Source organism: Callospermophilus lateralis, chromosome 12 (genome assembly GCF_048772815.1).
Source record: "Callospermophilus lateralis isolate mCalLat2 chromosome 12, mCalLat2.hap1, whole genome shotgun sequence".
In the NCBI taxonomy this organism is placed as follows: Eukaryota; Metazoa; Chordata; class Mammalia; order Rodentia; family Sciuridae; genus Callospermophilus; species Callospermophilus lateralis.
The window spans coordinates 73,570,188-73,590,029 of NC_135316.1; the positions used below are offsets into that span (position 1 = coordinate 73,570,188).

General features: G+C 38.5%; 1 protein-coding gene across 1 annotated transcript in view; it reads left to right on the plus strand.

Moving 5' to 3' along the window:
* The window catches only part of Cysltr2 (cysteinyl leukotriene receptor 2), a 32,623-nt gene extending 14,848 nt beyond the window's left edge, over positions 1–17,775 (plus strand). Inside the window, exon 2 of the mRNA XM_076872227.1 lies at positions 16,743–17,775. Coding sequence (XP_076728342.1) covers positions 16,743–17,775 — 1,033 coding nt within the window. The remainder of the gene's footprint in view (positions 1–16,742) is intronic.
* The last annotated feature ends 2,067 nt before the right edge of the window (positions 17,776–19,842 follow it).

A 19,842-nucleotide genomic window follows, 5' to 3' on the forward strand; every position in this document is an offset into this window, starting at 1 on the left:
CCAACATCAAAGTTAAGTCAGAGGTATCCAAAGAGACTCTAGAAATTTCCTGTAAGGTATGGATAGTTCCCTCACCGAGGTACCCAATCATAGGCACATTTTTCTACAGATGAGGAAAGGAGGATCGCTGGGTTTAGAGTGTTGGCAACGCATGCTGATGTTTCATGAATAATAAAACTTCATGAGAGACTGGGTGACTAAGCAATCCAGAATCATCTTTCTTTTACTTTTTTCCCTACTGGAGGTTGGACTCAGGACATTCTACCACTGAGCTACATCCCCAACCCTTTAATTTTATTATATAAAATTTAAATTATTATATATATATATATAATTTTTTAGATAGGATTTTGCTAAGTTGCCCAGGCAGGCCTTGAACTTGTGATTCTCTTGCCTCAACTTCCTGAGTGTTAGGATTATAGGCATGTGCCACTGCACCCAGCTTGTAATAGTTTAATACTTTTAAATGTCAAAGGATATTTAGATTTCTAATTGTCCCCTTTGTCCTTTTTATCATAGGGTAAAAAAGAAAATCTTTGTTAGTGACCATTGTAATAAACTCAAAGATAGTTAAGGCTCCAAATAGCTTGATTATTCCCGATTTGGAGCCCTGAATTTGTGAACAAAAGAATCAAGCATAGTTTCTCGAGGACACAGATACAAGGCATATATGTCTAGGGTCAAGAAATAGGTATAGGCAACATTGTGAAAACACAGAGTTAACAATAGTTAACAGGAATTTTTATTTTTGTTAAAGCAAGAAATCTTCTTAAAAATGATTTAAAACTATGTCAAAAGGATTGAAAGTTAACAATATTTAATTGTTGAAAAGAAACCTTAATTCACACGGACATAAAAACTTAATCATTTTATATTTTAAAAGACCCCAATTCTAATTTTACTCTTTGTACATTATTCATTAATAATCTGCAATAAAGACTCTATTAACATGCCTTTACATGTGTCAATTTAGGCACACACAGATAAATAAGTAAACAAATAAGTAATGAAATTGAAGTGTTAACTACAGCTTTTAAATTAAATCTACTAAATAAATCAATGTGTGTCATATTAAATTTACTATCTCTATAAATAGTTTCAACTTTACTAAAGTTCCTAATTAACCAGAAAATCATATTCATTATCCTGTATGTATATTTGTATTTCTTTATATATTAGTCACCTTTCCATTACTATAATAAAATACTTAAGGCAATTAGCTTATAATAAGAGAAAAGATTAATTTTGGTGGTTCCAGTCCATGATTAAATGGCTGATTTGGGTCTCAGAATATTAAGAGAGGAGTACATGGTAGAGCGAATTGCTCATCTCATTAGCCAGTGAGAAAAAAAAAAAAAAGAAGAAGAAGAAGAAGAAGAAGAGATCAGGGTTTACAATCCCCTTCCAAGGGCTCGTCCCCAGTGACTTAAGGATCCTCCACTAGTCCCTATCTCCTAAAAGTCTGTGGCACCTCTCAATAGCCCCACCCTGTGGAACAAGACCATGAACCTTTGGGGGTTACTATCCATATTCAAATCATAGCACTCTGAATTAACCATTTATATTAATAATCATCTTTCACCCAAGTTGTCAACCTTCCTTTTCTACACACACTCAGAGAAATGGTTTAGATGATGTCTAGTAACATTTATTTCATATAATTTAAGCAATTTTGATGTATAAACATGTACTATCATTCAAAGGCTTCTGCTTATTTTGTTAGTCTATTGCCATTAAAAAAAAATAAAGTTAAAAACGATCTTAATAATCAGTATTTGTATCTTTTCCTTATTTAGAAATCACCTAGGCAAACTTTTTAATTAACCCTTTGTCTAAAACCTTAAAATTAGTTAAGGATCTGGAAATAGAATTTTAGCTAACACATTAAATCCTCATGACTTATCACATTGTAAGAATTTCATAAAATTAAACCTTTGAAAGGGCATTCATTAGTATTAATATAATTTTTATATGTATAATATTAGTTTTAAATAAGTTATGAAAATAGTAGAAGCATACAACCAATGTAGGAAATCCAGTTTAATCAAAAGAATTTCAACCCTGGCCTTGTCCAAATCAAAATACTGTGCTGTTATTAATTTTCATAGTAAGGTAATTTTCTGAAGACTGTGACTCATGGCAAAAAATTATACTTCTTTTAACTTGAAGATCATGCTTTTTTTTTTTTCTTTTCTTACAATAATGAAGACTCTCATGCAAATATACTTTCAAGCTCCACAGAAAGATACAAAGTTTAATAACTCTTTTTTTTCCCCCAGACATTTTGACTGGTTATCTGGATCTTCTAAGAATGTGCACATAAAAAGTGAAGGACTCTTTGGTAAGGTGACCATTAATTTCCTAGGACAGGAGAACAGAGGGGAAGCGGAATAGAGAAAAAGAGGAGCCTGCTTCAGATGAAAACAACAATTAGCACTGAAAAAGCCTAATTATACTCCCTCCGAAAAGAGAGGGAATAAAGTTATCTAGAGAAGAGCAAATTACAAAGATAACACACAAAAAAAACTTGTATTAAAAATGATTTAAGGGGCTGGGGTTGTGGCTCAGAGGTAGAGCGCTCACCTAGCATGCGTGAGGCACTGAGTCCGATCCTCTGCACCACGAAAAGATAGAATAAAGGTATTGTGTCCACCTACACCTAAAAAATAAATATTTTTCAAGAATGATTTAGGTCTTTGGCAACTTTATCAGTTAACATAATTGAAAAGTCAGCACTTAATAATCCCCAAAGAAGGGACATAAAGGGCAGCTACTGTGTCTCCAACTCTAAACAAAAGAATCTCTCAGAAAAAAGAAAAAGGAAAAAAAAAAAAAAGAATATCTCTTGGTAAACAAGACAATCTTCTTATGAAGATCTCTTTACTTTTTGTTTGGAAGTGTCCCTCATATAAATAGTCAATATCAGGGTCCCCCGAAGTAGCCGTTGCAATTTCAGATTGTCACTGGTGTACCCATCAGAGGGACCTAATCACGTAGACCCGGGTTACAGGGAGGAAACTGAAGGCAGAGGTGTCTGCCCACCAACGCTGCAGTGGATTGTAAAGGTAGCTCCTGTCGGACTTTGTGTCTCTAGAATTTGGGCAAAGGTCACTTGTCTCCAATCAGGCCAAAAAAAAAAAAAAAAAAAAATGAAATAAAGTAGTTCTCACAGTCACAAAGATAAGGCAGAGGAAGTTCTTAAAGTTTTGAAATGATGACACCAAGTTTATCCAAAGGACAGTTTGTGCAAAGAATGCTCGTCTCCTGAACTCCCAGCCCAGGGGTCAGATGGACGGCAGACTTAGGGGGTTGCTGCTCCTCCATTCCTTATAGATTTTTCCTCTGACTGACAAACAACATTCAGGACAATAGATCATAGAACAGAGGTTAGAAGCTAGAAAACAAATTTTCCAACTTATCAGATTTACAAGTCCAATCATAACTAAAACCTTCAGAAGATTTATTCCTAGGAGGGAAAGATGACACTCCGCTGAAGGTTCTCACAAACTGTTAGCTCTCCTTTCAGGGTGAACTTCTCTCTGCCATGGGCAGGGGTCTCAGGGGTCTGCCTGGAGTCGGGGGGCACTTGTTCCAGGCAGCAAGGACTTCAGGTGGATCTTGGTGAAACTCTATTCCTGTCACTGTTTCCCAGCCGGGGACCCCTGACACACATTTGTAATTGAATAAGCCACCTTCATTACTAATCGAGGTGGGGCCCCTGAGGGTCTTCTCCCACTTCTCTGAGATTATTTCTGCAGCTATGGAGTGTGGACAGGTTGCGGGGTGGGGGGGAGGGGGGATGGAGGACCCTAAGGATCTAACAAAAGAACTATGGAGCAGTTCTTTTTAGATAAAATTCTGCAACCATCCCAGTATATTCGGTTCAAACCACACTTAAAATTTTTAATTTTAATTAATCTTTTCTTTTTGAGACAATTACAGATTCCCATACAGGTGTAAGAAATAACACAGAAATCCCTTGTACCCGTTTCCCCAGTGGTAATGTCTGGTGAAACTATAGAATAATATCACAAACAGGATATTGACCTTAGTACAATTAATGATACAGAATATTTCCATTACTATAAGGATTCCTCAAATTGCCCTTTTATAGCTACATCCACTTTCTTCCTACCCTTGCTGCTTTCTTAATCCCTAGCAACTACTGATCTAATCTTCTCATTTCTATAATTGTGTCATTCTAAGTGTGTTATATAAATGAACTCATACTGCAGGTAATCTTTAGAGATTGTTTGTTTTTTTCATGCAGCACAATTCCCTGGAGATTTATCCTAGTTATTTTATGCATCAATAGTTCTCTTTTCATAGCTGAGTAATATTCCATGGTATATATGTACCACAGTTTCTCTAACCATTGAAGGATAGCTGGGTATTTCAACTTTGGGACTACTACACATAAAGCTGCTCTAATCACTCGTAGACAGGTTTTCTTTTGAAAGTAAGTTTCATTTCCCTGGTGTAAATGCCAGGGACACAATTATTGGATTATATGGCAGTTGCATGTTTAGTTTTAAAGAAATTGCTGAATTGTTTTCCAAAATGACTGTATGTATCATTTTTCATTATCACCAGTGATATATGAGTGATCCAGTTTCTTTGTAAATGGTGATGTCACTATTTTACATGTTAGCTGTTTTAACAGGTTCATAGTGATATTTCATTGTGATTTTAATTTACATTTCCCTAAGGTTTAGTGATATCAATCAATTGTGCATGTGCTTGTCTGTTATGTGTATATTCTCTGAAATGTCCCCTTATGTCTTTTGTACATTTTCTAATCATATTTGGGGGAGAGGGTGCTGGGGATCAAACCCAGGGCCTTGTGCATGCAAGGCAAACACTCTATCAACTGAGCTATATCCCCAGCCCTCTAGTTGTATTTTTTAACTGTTAAGTTTTGAGAGTTCTTCATATATTCCTTTGTTAAATATGCAGTCTGCAAATATTCTCACACCATCTGTAGCTTGTGTTTGTGTCCCCTTAACAGGACTTTTTTGTAGAGCAAAAAGTTTTCATCTTGATGAAGTCCAATTTGTTGATTTTTCTGTTTATAGATCATGTTTTTGGTTCTGCCTAGCTCTAGATTCCAAAGATTTTTCTAGTGTTTTTTTTCCTAAATATTTTATAATTTTACATTTTGCGTTAAGTTCATGTTTCATCTTAATTAATGTTTGTTTAGGGTGTGAGCTTTAGTTCAAGGTTTATACTTTTGCTCATGGACATCCTATTGCTTGGCATCTTTGAAAGACTCTTTTCTCCAGTTAATTGCCTTTTTCATCTTTGTCAAAAATCACTTGGGCATATTTGTGTAAGTGTATTTCTGGGATTTCTATTCTGTTCTATTGATCTTCTTGTCTATTCTTCAGCCCGTACCACATAGCTTGATTACTGTAGCTATAAAATAAGGCTTGAAATTAGGTAAATGGATTATTCCTGCTTTATTCTTTTTAAAATGTTTTAGTTATGCTAGTTCCTTTGCCTTTCCATGCAAACTTTAGAATAATCTTAATCATTTCTAAAAAAAAATCTGACTGGAATTTTATTGAGATGTGCATTAATTCTTTCCATCAATTTGGAGAAGGCTGACAATATTTATGCTGTTGAGTCTTCCAATCCATGAACAGGGCTGTTTCTCTGTTCCTTTATAACTTTGTTTTCTTTCATCAGCATTTTGTAGTTTTCAGCAGGAAAGTCCTGTGCAAGTCTTGTTAGCGTCATACCTAAGCATTTCATCTGGTTTTTGAGTGAGTATAAAGGGATTGCATTTGTGGGCTGGGGTTGTGGCTCAGTGGCAGAGCCATTTGCCTAGCATGTGTGTGGCACTGGGTTCTATTCTCAGCACCACATAAGAATAAATAAATAAAATACAGGTCCATTGACAATGAAAAAAAATATTTTTTAAAAAGGGGATTGCATTTGTAATTTTAGTGGGTCTACGTGTTCCCTTTTGATATTATGGGAAGATAATTAATTTTTGTATGTTTCTCTTGTATTCTACAATTTCGCTGCATTCACATATTAGTTCTAGAAGGTGTGTGTGTGTGTGTGTGTGTGTGTGTGTGTGTGTGTATGCATGTGTTTTGCAGATAGATCCCTTGAGATTTTCTATATATACAATTATGTCATCTGAAACTAGAGGGTATTGTATTTCTTCCTTTCTGATCTGTGTGATATTTATTTCTTTTTTGCCTTATTTCACCAGTTAGAATTAACAGTACTATATTGAATAGGAGCCGTGAGACTGAACATCCTTGTGTTGTTCCTAATCTGAGGGAAAGGCTTCAGTCTTTTTCTATTACCTGTAGGATTTTCATATATATATTTTTTTCTCAAGTTGAGGAAATTCTTCTCTATTACTCTGTTGCTAAGGGATTTGATCATGAATGGGTATTGAATGTTGTCATATGCTTTTCGTATTAATTTATGTGATCAATGTGGATTTTCTTCTTTAGCCAGTTAATATGGACTACTTGACTATTTTTGAATATCAAATCAGTTTTGTATCCATGGAATAAATCCCAATTGGTCATGGTGTATAATTCTTTTAACACTGTGATAGATTTTATTTATTAATATTTTGCTAAGTATATGTTGCATCTATATTCATAGAGGATATTGACCTGTAGGTTTTGTTTTGTTTGTCTTATCTTATATTGTCTTTGTGTGGTTTTGGTATCAGAGTAGTAATAACTTCATAAGATAAATAGAAAGCATACTCTTTCATGCAAATTTTAGAATAATCTTGGGTTTTTTCTATTTTCTGGAAGAGAAAGTGTGTAATTGATGTTAATTCTTACTTAAATAGTTGATAGAGTTCTTTTGTGAAACCATCTGGATCTAGAGATTTCTTTTTTGAGAATATTAAAGTAAACATTTTTAATTCCCTTAATAGTTTTTTTTCTTTTTTTTCTTTTATTGGTTGTTCAAAACATTACAAAGCTCTTGACATATCATATTTCATACATTAGATTCAAGTGGATTATGAACTCCCATTTTCACCCCAAATACAGATTGCAGAATCACATCGGTTACACATCCACATTTTTACATAGTGCCCTATTAGTAACTATTGTATTCTGCTACCTTTCCTATCCTCTACTATCCTCCCTCCCGTCCCCTCCCCTCCCATATTCTCTCTCTACCCCATCTACTGTAATTCATTTCACTCCTTGTTTATTTTCCCCTTCCTCTCACAACCTCTTATATGTAATTTTGTATAACATTGAGGGTCTCCCTCCATTTCCATGCAATTTCCCTTTTCTCACCCTTTCCCACCCACCTCAAGTCTCTGTTTAATGTTAATCTTTTCTTCCTGCTCTTCCTCTCTCCTCTGTTCTTAGTTGCTCTCATTATATCAAAGAAGACATTTGGTATTTATTTTTTAGGGATTGGCTAGCTTCACTAAGCATAATCTGTTCTAGTGCCAACCATTTCCCTGCAAATTCCATGATTTTGTCTTTTTTAGTGCTGCGTAATACTCCATGGGGTATAAATGCCACATTTTTTTATCCATTCATCTATTGAAGGGCATCTGGGTTGGTTCCACAGTCTAGCTATTGTGAATTGTGCTGCTATGAACATCATGTGGCAGTATCTCTGTAGTACGCTCTTTTAAGGTCTTCAGGGAATAGTCCGAGAAGGGCAATAGCTGGGTCAAATGGTGGTTCCATTCCCAGCTTTCCCAGGAATCTCCATACTGCTTTCCAAATTGGCCGCACCAGTTTGCAGTCCCACCAGCAATGTACAAAGAGTACCCTTTTCCCCACATCCTCGCCAGCACTTGTTGTTTGACTTCAGAATGGCTGCCAATCTTACTGGAGTGAGATGGTATCTTAGGGTGGTTTTGATTTACATTTCTCTGTCTGCTAGAGATGGTGAGCATTTTTTCATGTACTTGTTGATTGATTGTATGTCCTCCTCTGAGAAATGTCTGTTCAGGTCCTTGGCCCATTTGTTGATTGGGTTATTTGTTATCTTATTGTCTAATTTTTTGAGTTCTTTGTATATTCTGGATATTAGGGCTCTATCTGAAGTGTGAGGAGTAAAAATTTGTTCCCATAATGTAGGCTCCCTATTTACCTCTCTCATTGTTTCTCTTGCTGAGAAAAATCTTTTTAGTTTAAGTAAGTCCCATTTGTTGATTCTTGTTTTTAACTCTTGTGCTATGGGTGTCCTATTGAGGAATTTGGAGCCCGACCCCACAATATGTAGATCAGAGCCAACTTTTTCTTCTATCAGACGCAGAGTCTCTGATTTGATATCTAGCTCCTTGATCCACTTTGAGTTAACTTTTGTGCATGGCGAGAGGAGGGGATTCAGTTTCATTTTGTTGTATATGGATTTCCAGTTTTCCCAACACCATTTGTTGAAGATGCTATCCTTCCTCCATTGCATGCTTTTAGCTGCTTTATCAAATATAAGATAGTTGTAGCTTTGTGGATTAGTCTCTGTGTCCTCTATTGTGTACCATTGGTCTACCCGCATGTTTTGGTACCAGTACCATACTGTTTTTGTTACTATTGCTCTGTAATATAGTTTGAACTCTGGTATTGCTATACCACCAGATTCACACTTCCTGCTTAGAATTGCTTTTGCTATTCTGGGTCTTTTGTTTTTCCATATGAATTTCATGATTGCTTTATCTATTTCTACAAGAAATGCCTTTGGGATTTTGATTGGCATTGCATTAAACCTATAGAGAGCTTTTGGTAACATCGCCATTTTGATGATGTTAGTTCTGCCTATCCATGAACAGGGTATATTTTTCCATCTTCTAAGATCTTCTTCTACTTCTCTTTTTAGGGTTCTGTAGTTTTCATTGTATAAATCTTTCACCTCTTTTGTTAGGTTGATTCCCAAGTATTTTATTTTTCTTGAGGATATTGTGAATGGAGTGTTTTTCTCATTTCCGTTTCAGAAGTTTTGTCGCTGATGTACAGAAATGCCTTTGATTTATGCGTGTTGATTTTATATCCTGCCACTTTGCTGAATTCGTTTATTAGTTCTAGTAGTTTTTTTGTAGACCCTTTTGGGTCTTCTAGGTATAGAATCATGTCATCCGCAAACAGTGATAATTTAAGTTCTTCTTTTCCTATTTTTATGCCTTTAATTTCTTTCGTCTGTCTAATTGCTCTGGCCAGTGTTTCAAGAACTATGTTGAACAGAAGTGGTGATAGAGGGCATCCCTGTCTTGTTCCAGATTTTAGAGGGAATGCCTTCAATTTTTCTCCATTCAGAATGATGCTAGCCTGAGGCTTAGCATAGATAGCTTTCACAATGTCGAGGAAAGTTCCTGTTATCCCTAGTTTTTCTAATGTTTTGAACATAAAGGGATGCTGTACTTTGTTGAATGCTTTTTCTGCATCTATCGAGATGATCATATGGTTCTTATCTTTAAGTCTATTGATGTGGTGAATAACATTTATTGATTTCCGTATATTGAACCATCCTTGCATCCCAGGGATGAATCCTACTTGATCATGGTGCACAATTTTTTTGATGTCCTTTGTATCTGATTCGCCAGAATTTTATTGAGGATTTTTGCATCTAGGTTCATCAGAGATATTGGTCTGTAGTTTTCTTTCTTTGAGGTGTCTTTGTCTGGTTTCGGAATCAGGGTGATGCTGGCCTCATAGAATGAATTTGGCAGAGCTCCCTCTTTTTCTATTTCCTGAAATAACTTGAAAAGTATTGGTATTAATTCTTCTTTAAAGGTTTTGTAAAACTCCGCTGTATACCCATCTGGTCCTGGGCTTTTCTTTGTTGGTAGTCTTTTGATTGTTTCTTCTATTTCATCCATTGAAATTGGTCTGTTTAAATTGTGTGTATCCTCTTGACTCAGTCTGGGCAAATCATATGACTTAAGAAATTTATCGATGTCTTCACTATCTTCTATTTTATTGGAATATAGGTTTTCAAAATAATTTCTAATTGTCTTCTGTATTTCTGTAGCATCTGTTGTGATATTGTCTTTTTCATCCCATATGTTGGTAATTTGAGTTCTCTCTCTTCTTCTCTTCATTAGCATGGCTAAGGGTCTGTCGATCTTATTTATTTTTTCAAAGAACCAACTTTTAGTTTTGTTAATTTTTTCAATAGTTGCTTTTGTTTCAATTTCGTTGATTTCTGCTCTGATTTTAATTATTTCTTGCCTTCTGCTACATTTGCTGTTGTTTTGCTCTTCCTTTTCTAGGGCTTTGAGATGAAGTGTGAGCTCATTTGTTTGTTGGTTTTTTCTTTCTTTGAGGAATGAACTCCAGGTGATGAATTTCCCTCTTAAAACTGCTTTCATTGTGTCCCATAGATTCCGATATGTAGTGTCTGTATTTTCATTTATCTCTAAGAATTTTTTGATTTCCTCTTTTATGTCTCCTGTAACCCATTGATCATTCAGTAACATATTGTTCATTTTCCATGTGATGTAGGATTTTTCCTTCCTTCTTCTATCACTGATTTCCAGTTTCATTCCATTATGATCAGATAAAATGCATGGTGTTATCTCCACCCCTTTATATTTACTGAGGGTTGCCCTATGGCATAATATGTGGTCTATTTTTGAGAAGGATCCATGTGCTGCTGAGAAAAAAGTATATCCACTTGATGATGGTTGATATATTCTATATATGTCAGTTAAGTCTAGGTTATTGATTGTGATATTGAGTTCTATAGTTTCTTTATTCAACTTTTGTTTGGAGGATCTGTCCAATGGTGAGAGAGGTGTGTTGAAGTCACCCATAATTATTGTGTTGTGGTCTATTTGATTCTTGAACTTGAGGAGAATTTGTTTTATGAATGTCGTAGCATCATTATTTGGTGCATAAATATTGATAATTGTTATGTCTTATTGGTGAATGGTTCCTTTTAACAGTATATAATGTCCTTTCTTATCCCTTTTGATTAACTTAGTCTTGAAGTTGATTTTATTCGATATGATGATGGCCACCCCTTCTTGCTTACGAGGACCGTGTGCGTGGTATATTTTTTCCCAACCTTTCACCTTCAGCCTGTGTATGTCTTTTCCAATCAGATGAGTCTCCTGGAGGCAACATATTGTTGGATTTGTTTTTTTTAATCCATGTTACCAGCCTATGTCGCTTTATTGGAGAGTTTAAGCCATTAATGTTTAGAGTTACTATTGATATATGGTTTGTACTGCCAGCCATGTTTCATTATTTATCTTTTTTTAAAATTTAGTTTGTTTCTCCATGATTAGCTTTCCCCCCGTCCTCTGTCATTACCGAGGCACTCCCACTGATGGTTTTGGTTATTGTTTTTCATTTCTTCTTCGTGTAGTGTTTTTCTCAAGACGCTTTGCAATGCTGGTTTTCTGGCTGCAAACTCTTTTAGCTTTTGTTTATCATGAAAGATTTTTATTTCATTGTCGTACCTCAAGCTTAATTTTGCTGGATACAGAATTCTTGGTTGGCATCCATTGTCTTTCAGTGTTTGAAATACATTATTCCAGGATCTTCTCGCTTTCAGCATCTGTGATGAAAAATCCATTGTTAACCTTATTGGTTTACCCCTGAATGTAATCTGCCTCCTTTCTCTTGTAGCTTTTAATATTTTCTCTTTGTTCTGTATATTGGCTATCTTCATAACAGTGTGTCTTGGCGTTGGTCTACTGTGATTTTGTGTGCTCGGTGTTCTGTATGCATCTACAATTTGTATATCCATTTCCCTTTTTATTTCTGGAAAGTTTTCTGTAATTATTTCATTCAGAAGGTTACTCATTCCCTTGGTTTGAATCTCTATACCTTCCTCTATCCCGATGACTCGTAAGTTTGGTTTTTTTATGTTATCCCATATCCCTTGGATGCTTTTCTCGTGATTTTTTTACCAGCCTTTCTGAGTTGGCTAGACTCTTTTCAAGATGATATATTTTGTCTTCATTATCTGACGTTCTGGCTTCTACTTGCTCCACTCTGTTAGTGATACTCTCAATTGAGTTTTTAATTTGGTTTATCGTTTCCTTCATTTCTAGAATTATTGTTTGATTTTTTTAATAATCTCTATCTCCTGATAAAGATGCTTTACTTCTTCTTTTATCTGTTTATGTAATTCATTTTCAATGTGTTCTTTCACTGTTTGGATTTGCTGTCTCGTATCCTCTTTAAGGTTCCATTCCATCTGTCTAAGGTGTTCCTTGAGTTCTTTATATGACCATTTTTCTGGTGACTCTAGGTCCTCCTGAATATTTAGGCTGCCCTGCATTGTTTGTACTCCCTTTCTTCCTTGCTTTTTTATGCTGCTCATGTTACTTCTTGTTCTGTTTGACTGCTGAGTTACTGTTTACTCTTATAAATTTATTTGATGCTTGGGAGGAAAGATATTAGAAGGGAAGGGAAGAAGTCACTAAAGAGAATGAGTGTAGGCAGGTAGAATTCAAGGAAGGTGGAATAAGAAAATTGAAAAGAAATGAAAAGACAAAAGAAAAAAATAGAAAATAAGGAAAGAAAGAAAAAAATTTAAAAAAATAATAATGATAATAAAAAAATGAAAATTTAAATTTAAAAAAAATAATAATAATAAAATAAAAAATTAAAAACATTAAAAAAAAGTTAAAGAACAACAACAAAAAAAATGAAAATGAAAGAAAAAAAAACCCAAATTAAAAAATAATAATACTAATAATAGTAATAATAAATGCAGTCATAGAGTTCGATTAACTTCTCTTTCAGTAGGTGGAGCTGTGCGCACTGGGCCAAGCTTCTCCTCTCAATAGGCGGGAACCAATCCCTGTGCAGCAGCTCTTCCTCCCAGACTGGGCGGGTCTCCAATCCTGAGTGCCTAGGGCCTTCTCTTGTGTCTAGTCACTTCCCCACTTTTCCTCAAGCCAGGCCCCACTCCCAGTGACACTCACCACAATATTGGCTACACGCCAGGTCTGCTGCCTCTGGGAGCCCTGTTTTCATGAGCACCTGGGCATACTGTCCATGTTTGCCTCCCTCAGACCCTAAGTTTGTAGTGCTTGGGGCTGAGAACCCCCAGCGAATTTGCTTGCCCTCTGGCAGCCACGCCCCCGGTATCTGGTGCAAGAGACCTCAGTTGTCAGCACTGGTGGGAGTGGTAGCAGGGAGTTCCGCGCCTTGACGCGAGTCCCGTGCCACTCCTGATTCCCTCCATCCGGCTAACGCGCTCACGGGAGAGCTGGGAGGGGTCCTTACGGGAGAGCTGGGAGGGGCCCTTAAGGTTTCCCCGCTGTGTGGAGAGGGAAGGCTAGGGGATTACACACCTGTCGTCGCTGGTTTCAATGATGTTATCTCCTCCACCCGTGACGTCAGTTCTCTGCCATGGTGGTATCCCATGCAAATGGTGACCGTTTGTTCCCTTTGCCGGTTGACCAATGCAACGGGTGGGTCCTGACTGTCTCTCTCCCAAGCCCCGTTTCAATCCTGTGGCCACTGCCTATGAAGGCTCAGTTGGCTTTTACCTCTGTAAGTTTAGAAGGGCCGACCAGTTATTTCAGCGGGATTGTTAGTGCTGAGTCACGAGAAGCAGGCATACTGGAGCTTGAATGCAGCCGATCCGGGCTAGGTGTGTGTTCTCCGCAGGTTCTTTAGCACTGAGCCTGAGTAATTTGTCTGCGAGATGCAGGCGAATGGCAGCCTGAAATTACCTGTTCTATAGCTGAATGAGCTGCGATCAGTCGAAAACAGGGATGGTGACGTAAGCTCTCCAAGATGGTGGCTGCTGGCTTCCTCTGTTTCTGACTGGTGTGGAGAACCAAATTGGACCGCTTCCTTCCCTGTCTCAAACCCAGAATTCAGCACTGTGCACAGTAATTGCATAGCTGGCAGGAGCCCGCAGAATCCGCAGCGCTGTATCTTTGCGTTGCTATCTCCTCGTTTCCCAGTGCTCGCTGCAGACTCTAGCCGTGGGGCAATTTGCTGAATAAGCAGCGTGACCCTCCGTGCGGACAAATCTCTCATGTTTGAGCCCCCGTAGCTGATCCTCATGCGATGGAAATCCTTCCTCTAGGATTTGGAGCACCCCAATTTTGCTGGAAATTCCTAATAAGCTAGCTTTTAGCTGTTCTAACTCGTCATTCTCCTGCTCAGTGACGTGGTACAAGGGGGTGATGCACTCCCTTTGCTGCCATCTTCTCTCGGTCTCTAATTTCTTTTTCTCCGCCCACCGCCCTGCCTGCAACAGGTCCTTCCCTTCAGCCCTGGGTCCTGCAGCCATCCCTTAATAGTTATTGAGCTATTCAAATCACTGATTTAACATTGGGTAAGCTGGGACACTTTATATTTTAAGAGGAATTAGTCCATCTCCATTGGTGCATGAACTAATTCCTCCTAAAATACCAAGTGTCGAATTATGTTTATAGAGTTGTTCATAGTATTCTGTTGTGATTCTTTCCTTGTCTCAGATCCGTTTAGTGATATCTCTTGTTTCATATAATGGTAATTTGTTGTTGCTCTATTTTTTCAGACTTTCCTAGAGGTTTGCCAATTGTATTGATCTTTAAAATAACCCTCATTTCATTGATTTCTCTCTATTTTTGTTTCTAATTTTATGACTTCTACTCTTTATTTCCTCCTTGCTTTGGATTTGTTTTGTTGGTAGTAGTTTTTGGGTTTTTTTGGTTTGTTTTTTATGACTTTATTTTTAGTTTTTTTGTTTTGTTTTTGGTACCAGAGATTGAACTCAGGAGTGCTTAACCACTGAGCCACATCCTCATCCCTTTATCTTTTTATGTTTTATTTGAGACAGGCACTCACTATGTTGCTCAGGGCCTTGCTAAGTTGCTGAGGCTGGCTTGAAGTGGAGTTTACCTTATTGATTTGAGGCCTTTTTATTTTATAATATATACATTTAGTATTATATAGTTTCCTCTTAATATCACTTTTATTGTCTTACAAATTTTGTTATGTTATACTTTCATTTTTATTCAGTTAAATATATTATTTAGCTTCCCTTGTGATTTCCTGCAAAAGAAAGAAATTAAAGGGATATGAATAGAAAAAAAAAGAGCTCAAACTATTTCCATTTGCCTTGAGACTTTCTCTTTGACCCAGGGATTATTTAGAATTTTCTTTTTAGTTTCCAGGTGTTGAAAGATTTTCTCCCTTTATGCTGTTGGTTTCTAGCTTGATTCCATTGTGGTTAGAGGACCCATTCTATATGATTTCAATTTCTTTAAACCTGTTGAGATTTGCTTTGTATCCTGAGATGTCGCTTATCTTGGTGTATGTTCCGTGGTCACTTGAAGAGAATGTGCACCCTGCGCTTGTCTGATGATGTGTTCTCTAAGTGTCAAATAGATTCTGTTGGTTAGGAGTGTTTTCAGTTTTTCTGTATTCTTGCAGAGTTTTTGTCTATTTTCTCTATCCATTGTTCAGTGAGGGCCTTGAGGTCACCAACTGTAACTGTGGACTTGTTCAATTCTCCTTTCAGTTTTGCCAGCTTTGCTCCACATATCTTGCAATTCTTGTTAGATTAATACCCTTTTGGAACTTGTGAGTCTTCTTGGTGGACAATGCTCTTATCTTTATATAATGCTCCTCTTTGTCTCTGATAACTTGCTTTGCTCTGTAGTTCACTTTATCTTACACTGATAGAGCCATTCCTAACTTTCCTTGATTTGAATGACATGTATTTTCCTTTCCTGTTACTTTCAACCCGCCAATACCGCTATTTGAGGTGAATTTCTTGTAGAGAGTAGATAGTTGGGTCATCTTTTTTTATAATCCAGTCAGCCAATCTCTCTTTTAATTGGTATACTTACACCATTTATATTTAATGTAACTATTGGATATTGGGGATAAATTTGCCATTTTTTTTTTTCTGTTTTCTGTTTGTCTCATCTTTTCCCTGCCTTCATGTTGGTTACTTGAAATCTTTTGTAATTCCCTTTTTATTTTTCTGTAGGGTTTTTGAGTGCATCTCTTTGTATAGCTTTTTTCTTGATGACCTACTTGTCTCATGCAAACATTACTCATCACAGTCTATTAGCACCATCATTTTATCCATTCAAATGAAGTGAGGAAACTTGACCTTCCTTTATGTCTCTTTAGTCTTCCTCATGGATAATATAGTTATCTTAAATAATTCCTCTACATCCATATAAAACCCCATCGGAGTGTATTAAGAAGGGAAGTCTACTTTTTCCTATTGCTCTGAATTTTATTCTTGTTTTTAATTCCTTCCTGTTTAAAGGGCTACCTTTATCCTTTCTTTTAGTGTAGTTCTGGTGATTAAAAATCAAACAAATAAACAAAACAAATCCCTTAGTTTTCTCGCCATCTGAGAAGTCTTTGTCTCCCCTTTATGCCTGAGGGATATTTTTGCTTGATAGAGAATTCTAGTCTGGAAAGTCTTTTAAGCGCTTAAGAAATGCCATGCCATTTCCCTTTGCCTCCCACGAGTTCTAATGAGGAATCGGCTGTCCAGGGGATTCAGGCTGCAGCATCGCAGGAAGGCACTCATATCAATATGAGCACGAGGCCAAAAGTTCCCCAAGTTGGAGGCTGCAGCCAAATAATGGTCATTCTCTATATTATACACTAGGAAACTTATCATGACATATAATACAGCCTATTGTAAAGACATACCAATAATTTTCAATTTGAGATTCAAGGAAAATCTACCATTTCTCTCTATTTCATTACATTTCTCTACTATTTCATTACAACCCGGAAAGATGTAATCGATGAGCAAGAAGGAAAAAGGAAATGCCTAAAGTAACTTTTTGTGTCTGTTCCTTTTTAACACAGCTGGGAGAGAAAACTCATGTCCTGGCTTCTGTCCAGCTCCACATCAGAAATGGAATCAAATGAGACCCAGGACAACGGAAACTGCACAACTGAAACCTTCAAGAGACAATTTTACCCTGTCGCCTACCTAATCATATTTGTCTGGGGATCCTTGGGAAATGGCTTGTCCATATATGTTTTCCTGCAGACTTATAAAAAATCCTCATCTGTGAATGTCTTCATGCTCAACCTGGCCATTTCCGATCTCCTGTTCACAAGTACGCTGCCCTTCAGGGCTGACTACTACTTCAGAGGCTCCAACTGGATATTTGGGGACCTGACCTGCAGAATTATGTCATACTCCTTATACGTCAACATGTACACCAGCATTTATTTCCTGACAGTCCTCAGCGTTGTGCGTTTCCTGGCCACCGTTCACCCCTTCCGGCTTCTCCATGTCACCAGCTTCAGGACGGCTTGGATCCTCTGTGGGATCATATGGCTCTTTATCATGATTGCCTCAGGAATGCTGCTGAAGAGAGGCTCCGAGCCAAAGGGCGAGCTCATATCATGCTTGGATTTGGATCCCCAAAAAATTAACAATCTGCAGATCATGAACTACGTTGCCTTGGTGGTGGGCTTCCTGCTGCCGTTCTTCACACTCACCATCTCTTACCTGCTGATCATCCGGGTCCTGTCCAAGGTGAAGCTCTCGGAATTGGGTCTGCGGGCTTCTCACAGGAAGGCTATGATCACCATCATCATCACCTTGATCATCTTCCTCCTGTGTTTCCTGCCTTATCACTCGCTGAGGACCCTCCACCTGGTCACCTGGGATGAGAAGGCGTGTGGGGACGTGCTGCACAAAGCCGTGGTCATCACATTGGCCTTGGCGGCAGCCAACACCTGCTTCAATCCTTTCCTCTATTACTTTGCTGGGGAGAATTTCAAGGATAAATTAAGGGCTGTGTTCAGAAAGGAACATCTACAGAGGGCAACGACAAAGTGCAGCTCTCCTGTTTGTGCGTGGCTGAAAACGGAAACGAGGGTGTAAGGTCCTTAGATGAGGCTCCTTCATGTACCATTGTGTCCACCTTCATTCACTCAGCATCCAGATGACATTGTCATTACGTCACTCTTGACAAATGTTGATGTCCATGTCTTATTAACCATGACCTTTGTTAATAAGACCTACTTAGGACATTTCATTGGGTGTAGTTTCAGTGGCTGAGTCTAAATGATGTAGGAGGAGAAACCCCCTAGTAAAGTCTTAAATGCTGAAATCTCAAACTCGGGGGAAAATATCAAGCACATGGAGCCAGCTATCCATCAGATTCTGTATCCAGATCTCTGGCCCATCAGGCATTCTACATTTTTAATTTTAAAACATGTCTAACTTCCCCAGCATATCCAGCTCCCCATCCCTATTAATCTTTGAGATTCAGCCCATTGCAAATATACCAGAGGCCCCAGTACATCACAAGTGCATCCCCAGAGAAGAAGAGTATCCTAAAATTCAGGCAGAGGCTGGGTATGGTGGTGCACGCCTATAATCCCAGTGGCTCCAGAGGCTGAGGCAGGAAGATTGTGAATTCAAAGCCAACCTCAGTAACTTAATGAGGCATTTAGCAACTCAGTGAGACCCTGTCTCTAAATAAAATAGAAAAAGGTCTGGGGATGTGGCTCAGTGGTTAAGCGTCCTTGGGTTCAATCCTGGGTACCAGGTGGGGTGGGAAAGGGACTCAGGCTAAGATATTGTGAAGAGAAAGGATGCCCTGTAACAAAGCAGTTACCAAGGCCCCAAACAAGGACAGTGAGAGAGAAGCAGGGGAAGGACTGAGGTCAGAGAGAGCTGATGATCAGTAGGGGAAAGAGGAATTTCATTTTGCCCTGGGAGAAGGGTTCTTGCACAATGAAGGCACAAGGAATGTTTCCCTTGCCTCTTTCTTGCTCTGGGGTTAGGAAGGACAGGAGGAGTAGGAGGAAGAGCCAGGGCACTGTGTAGAGGGTGGAGAAATTAGGCATGAAATAGGTGAGAAGGCAGGGTCATGGGAACTTATCTGTTTTACTTTGAGACCTGGGTTTGGACTGATGTCACTGCAATCATTACTCCCGCTATGGGTTCACTGGGATGGGAGCCAAAGTAAAGGAGGTGATGCTAAGGGTTTGGATTGAGCACTCAGGGAAAGGGAGGAGTGGAAAGCCAGGTGCAAAGGCTGCTGCACCCCTGAAGTCCTGTTTATGCTTCAGCAGGACATGAGCAGAGAGTGGAACAAAAGCACCAGACGTGGGAGGAGATCCTTTCTGTCCACAGAAACCAGGCTAAGGATCCTGCCAACCACTACCAACAACCCCTACCAAGGACACTGCACTGCCGACAGCTGAGTGCCCTCCCTGTGCCAGGCAGACTGTGCCAGGCATTTCTCATTCATTCACCCCACAGAACCCTCCCACTACGACGCTGGAGGAGTTTTCATTTCACAGATGAAGAAATGGGAGCTCAGAGACTTTGAGAAGTGTGCCTCAGTTTAAACAGCTAGTGAGAGTTTAAAAACCTCCCTGTGGAAGGGCTGACCGGGTACTCTACCCACTGGACCCTTGCAAACCTCCAGAGACACTTTTTGAAACGTTGAATAGGAGCTCCCCTCTCCCACCAGGAATATGCTCCACCTCATTCTTACAAGAAAATATTTTTCTCTTTGGAGTTGATCCCTGACACGGTGGAGGGCTGGAGGGAAGTGATGTTCTGAAGCTCTGGGGGGACTAAGACAGCTTTCATGCTAAAATGAGGACCCAGTGCCCTTCCCTTATTTGGCTACCAGAACGATGACAGACAGATGCCTGTCAAGACAGGACCCTGGGGCTTCTGCCTACAGGGAAACTATGCAATCCTAGAAAAAAGGCTGACCGAGGTTGGGAATCCTCTATCCTCAAAGCTGGACATCTGCTTTGTTTTCTACCTGACTTCAGAGCCTACAATGCGGTGAATCCCTTTCACTCACCAGAGCATCAAATCAACCTGTTATGACATCACCCCTGATCATGAACGGCCAGCAGTGACCACTGCACACTTGAGGAAAGGCCCTCATGTGAAAGACACCAGCAAATAAATGAGAGAGTA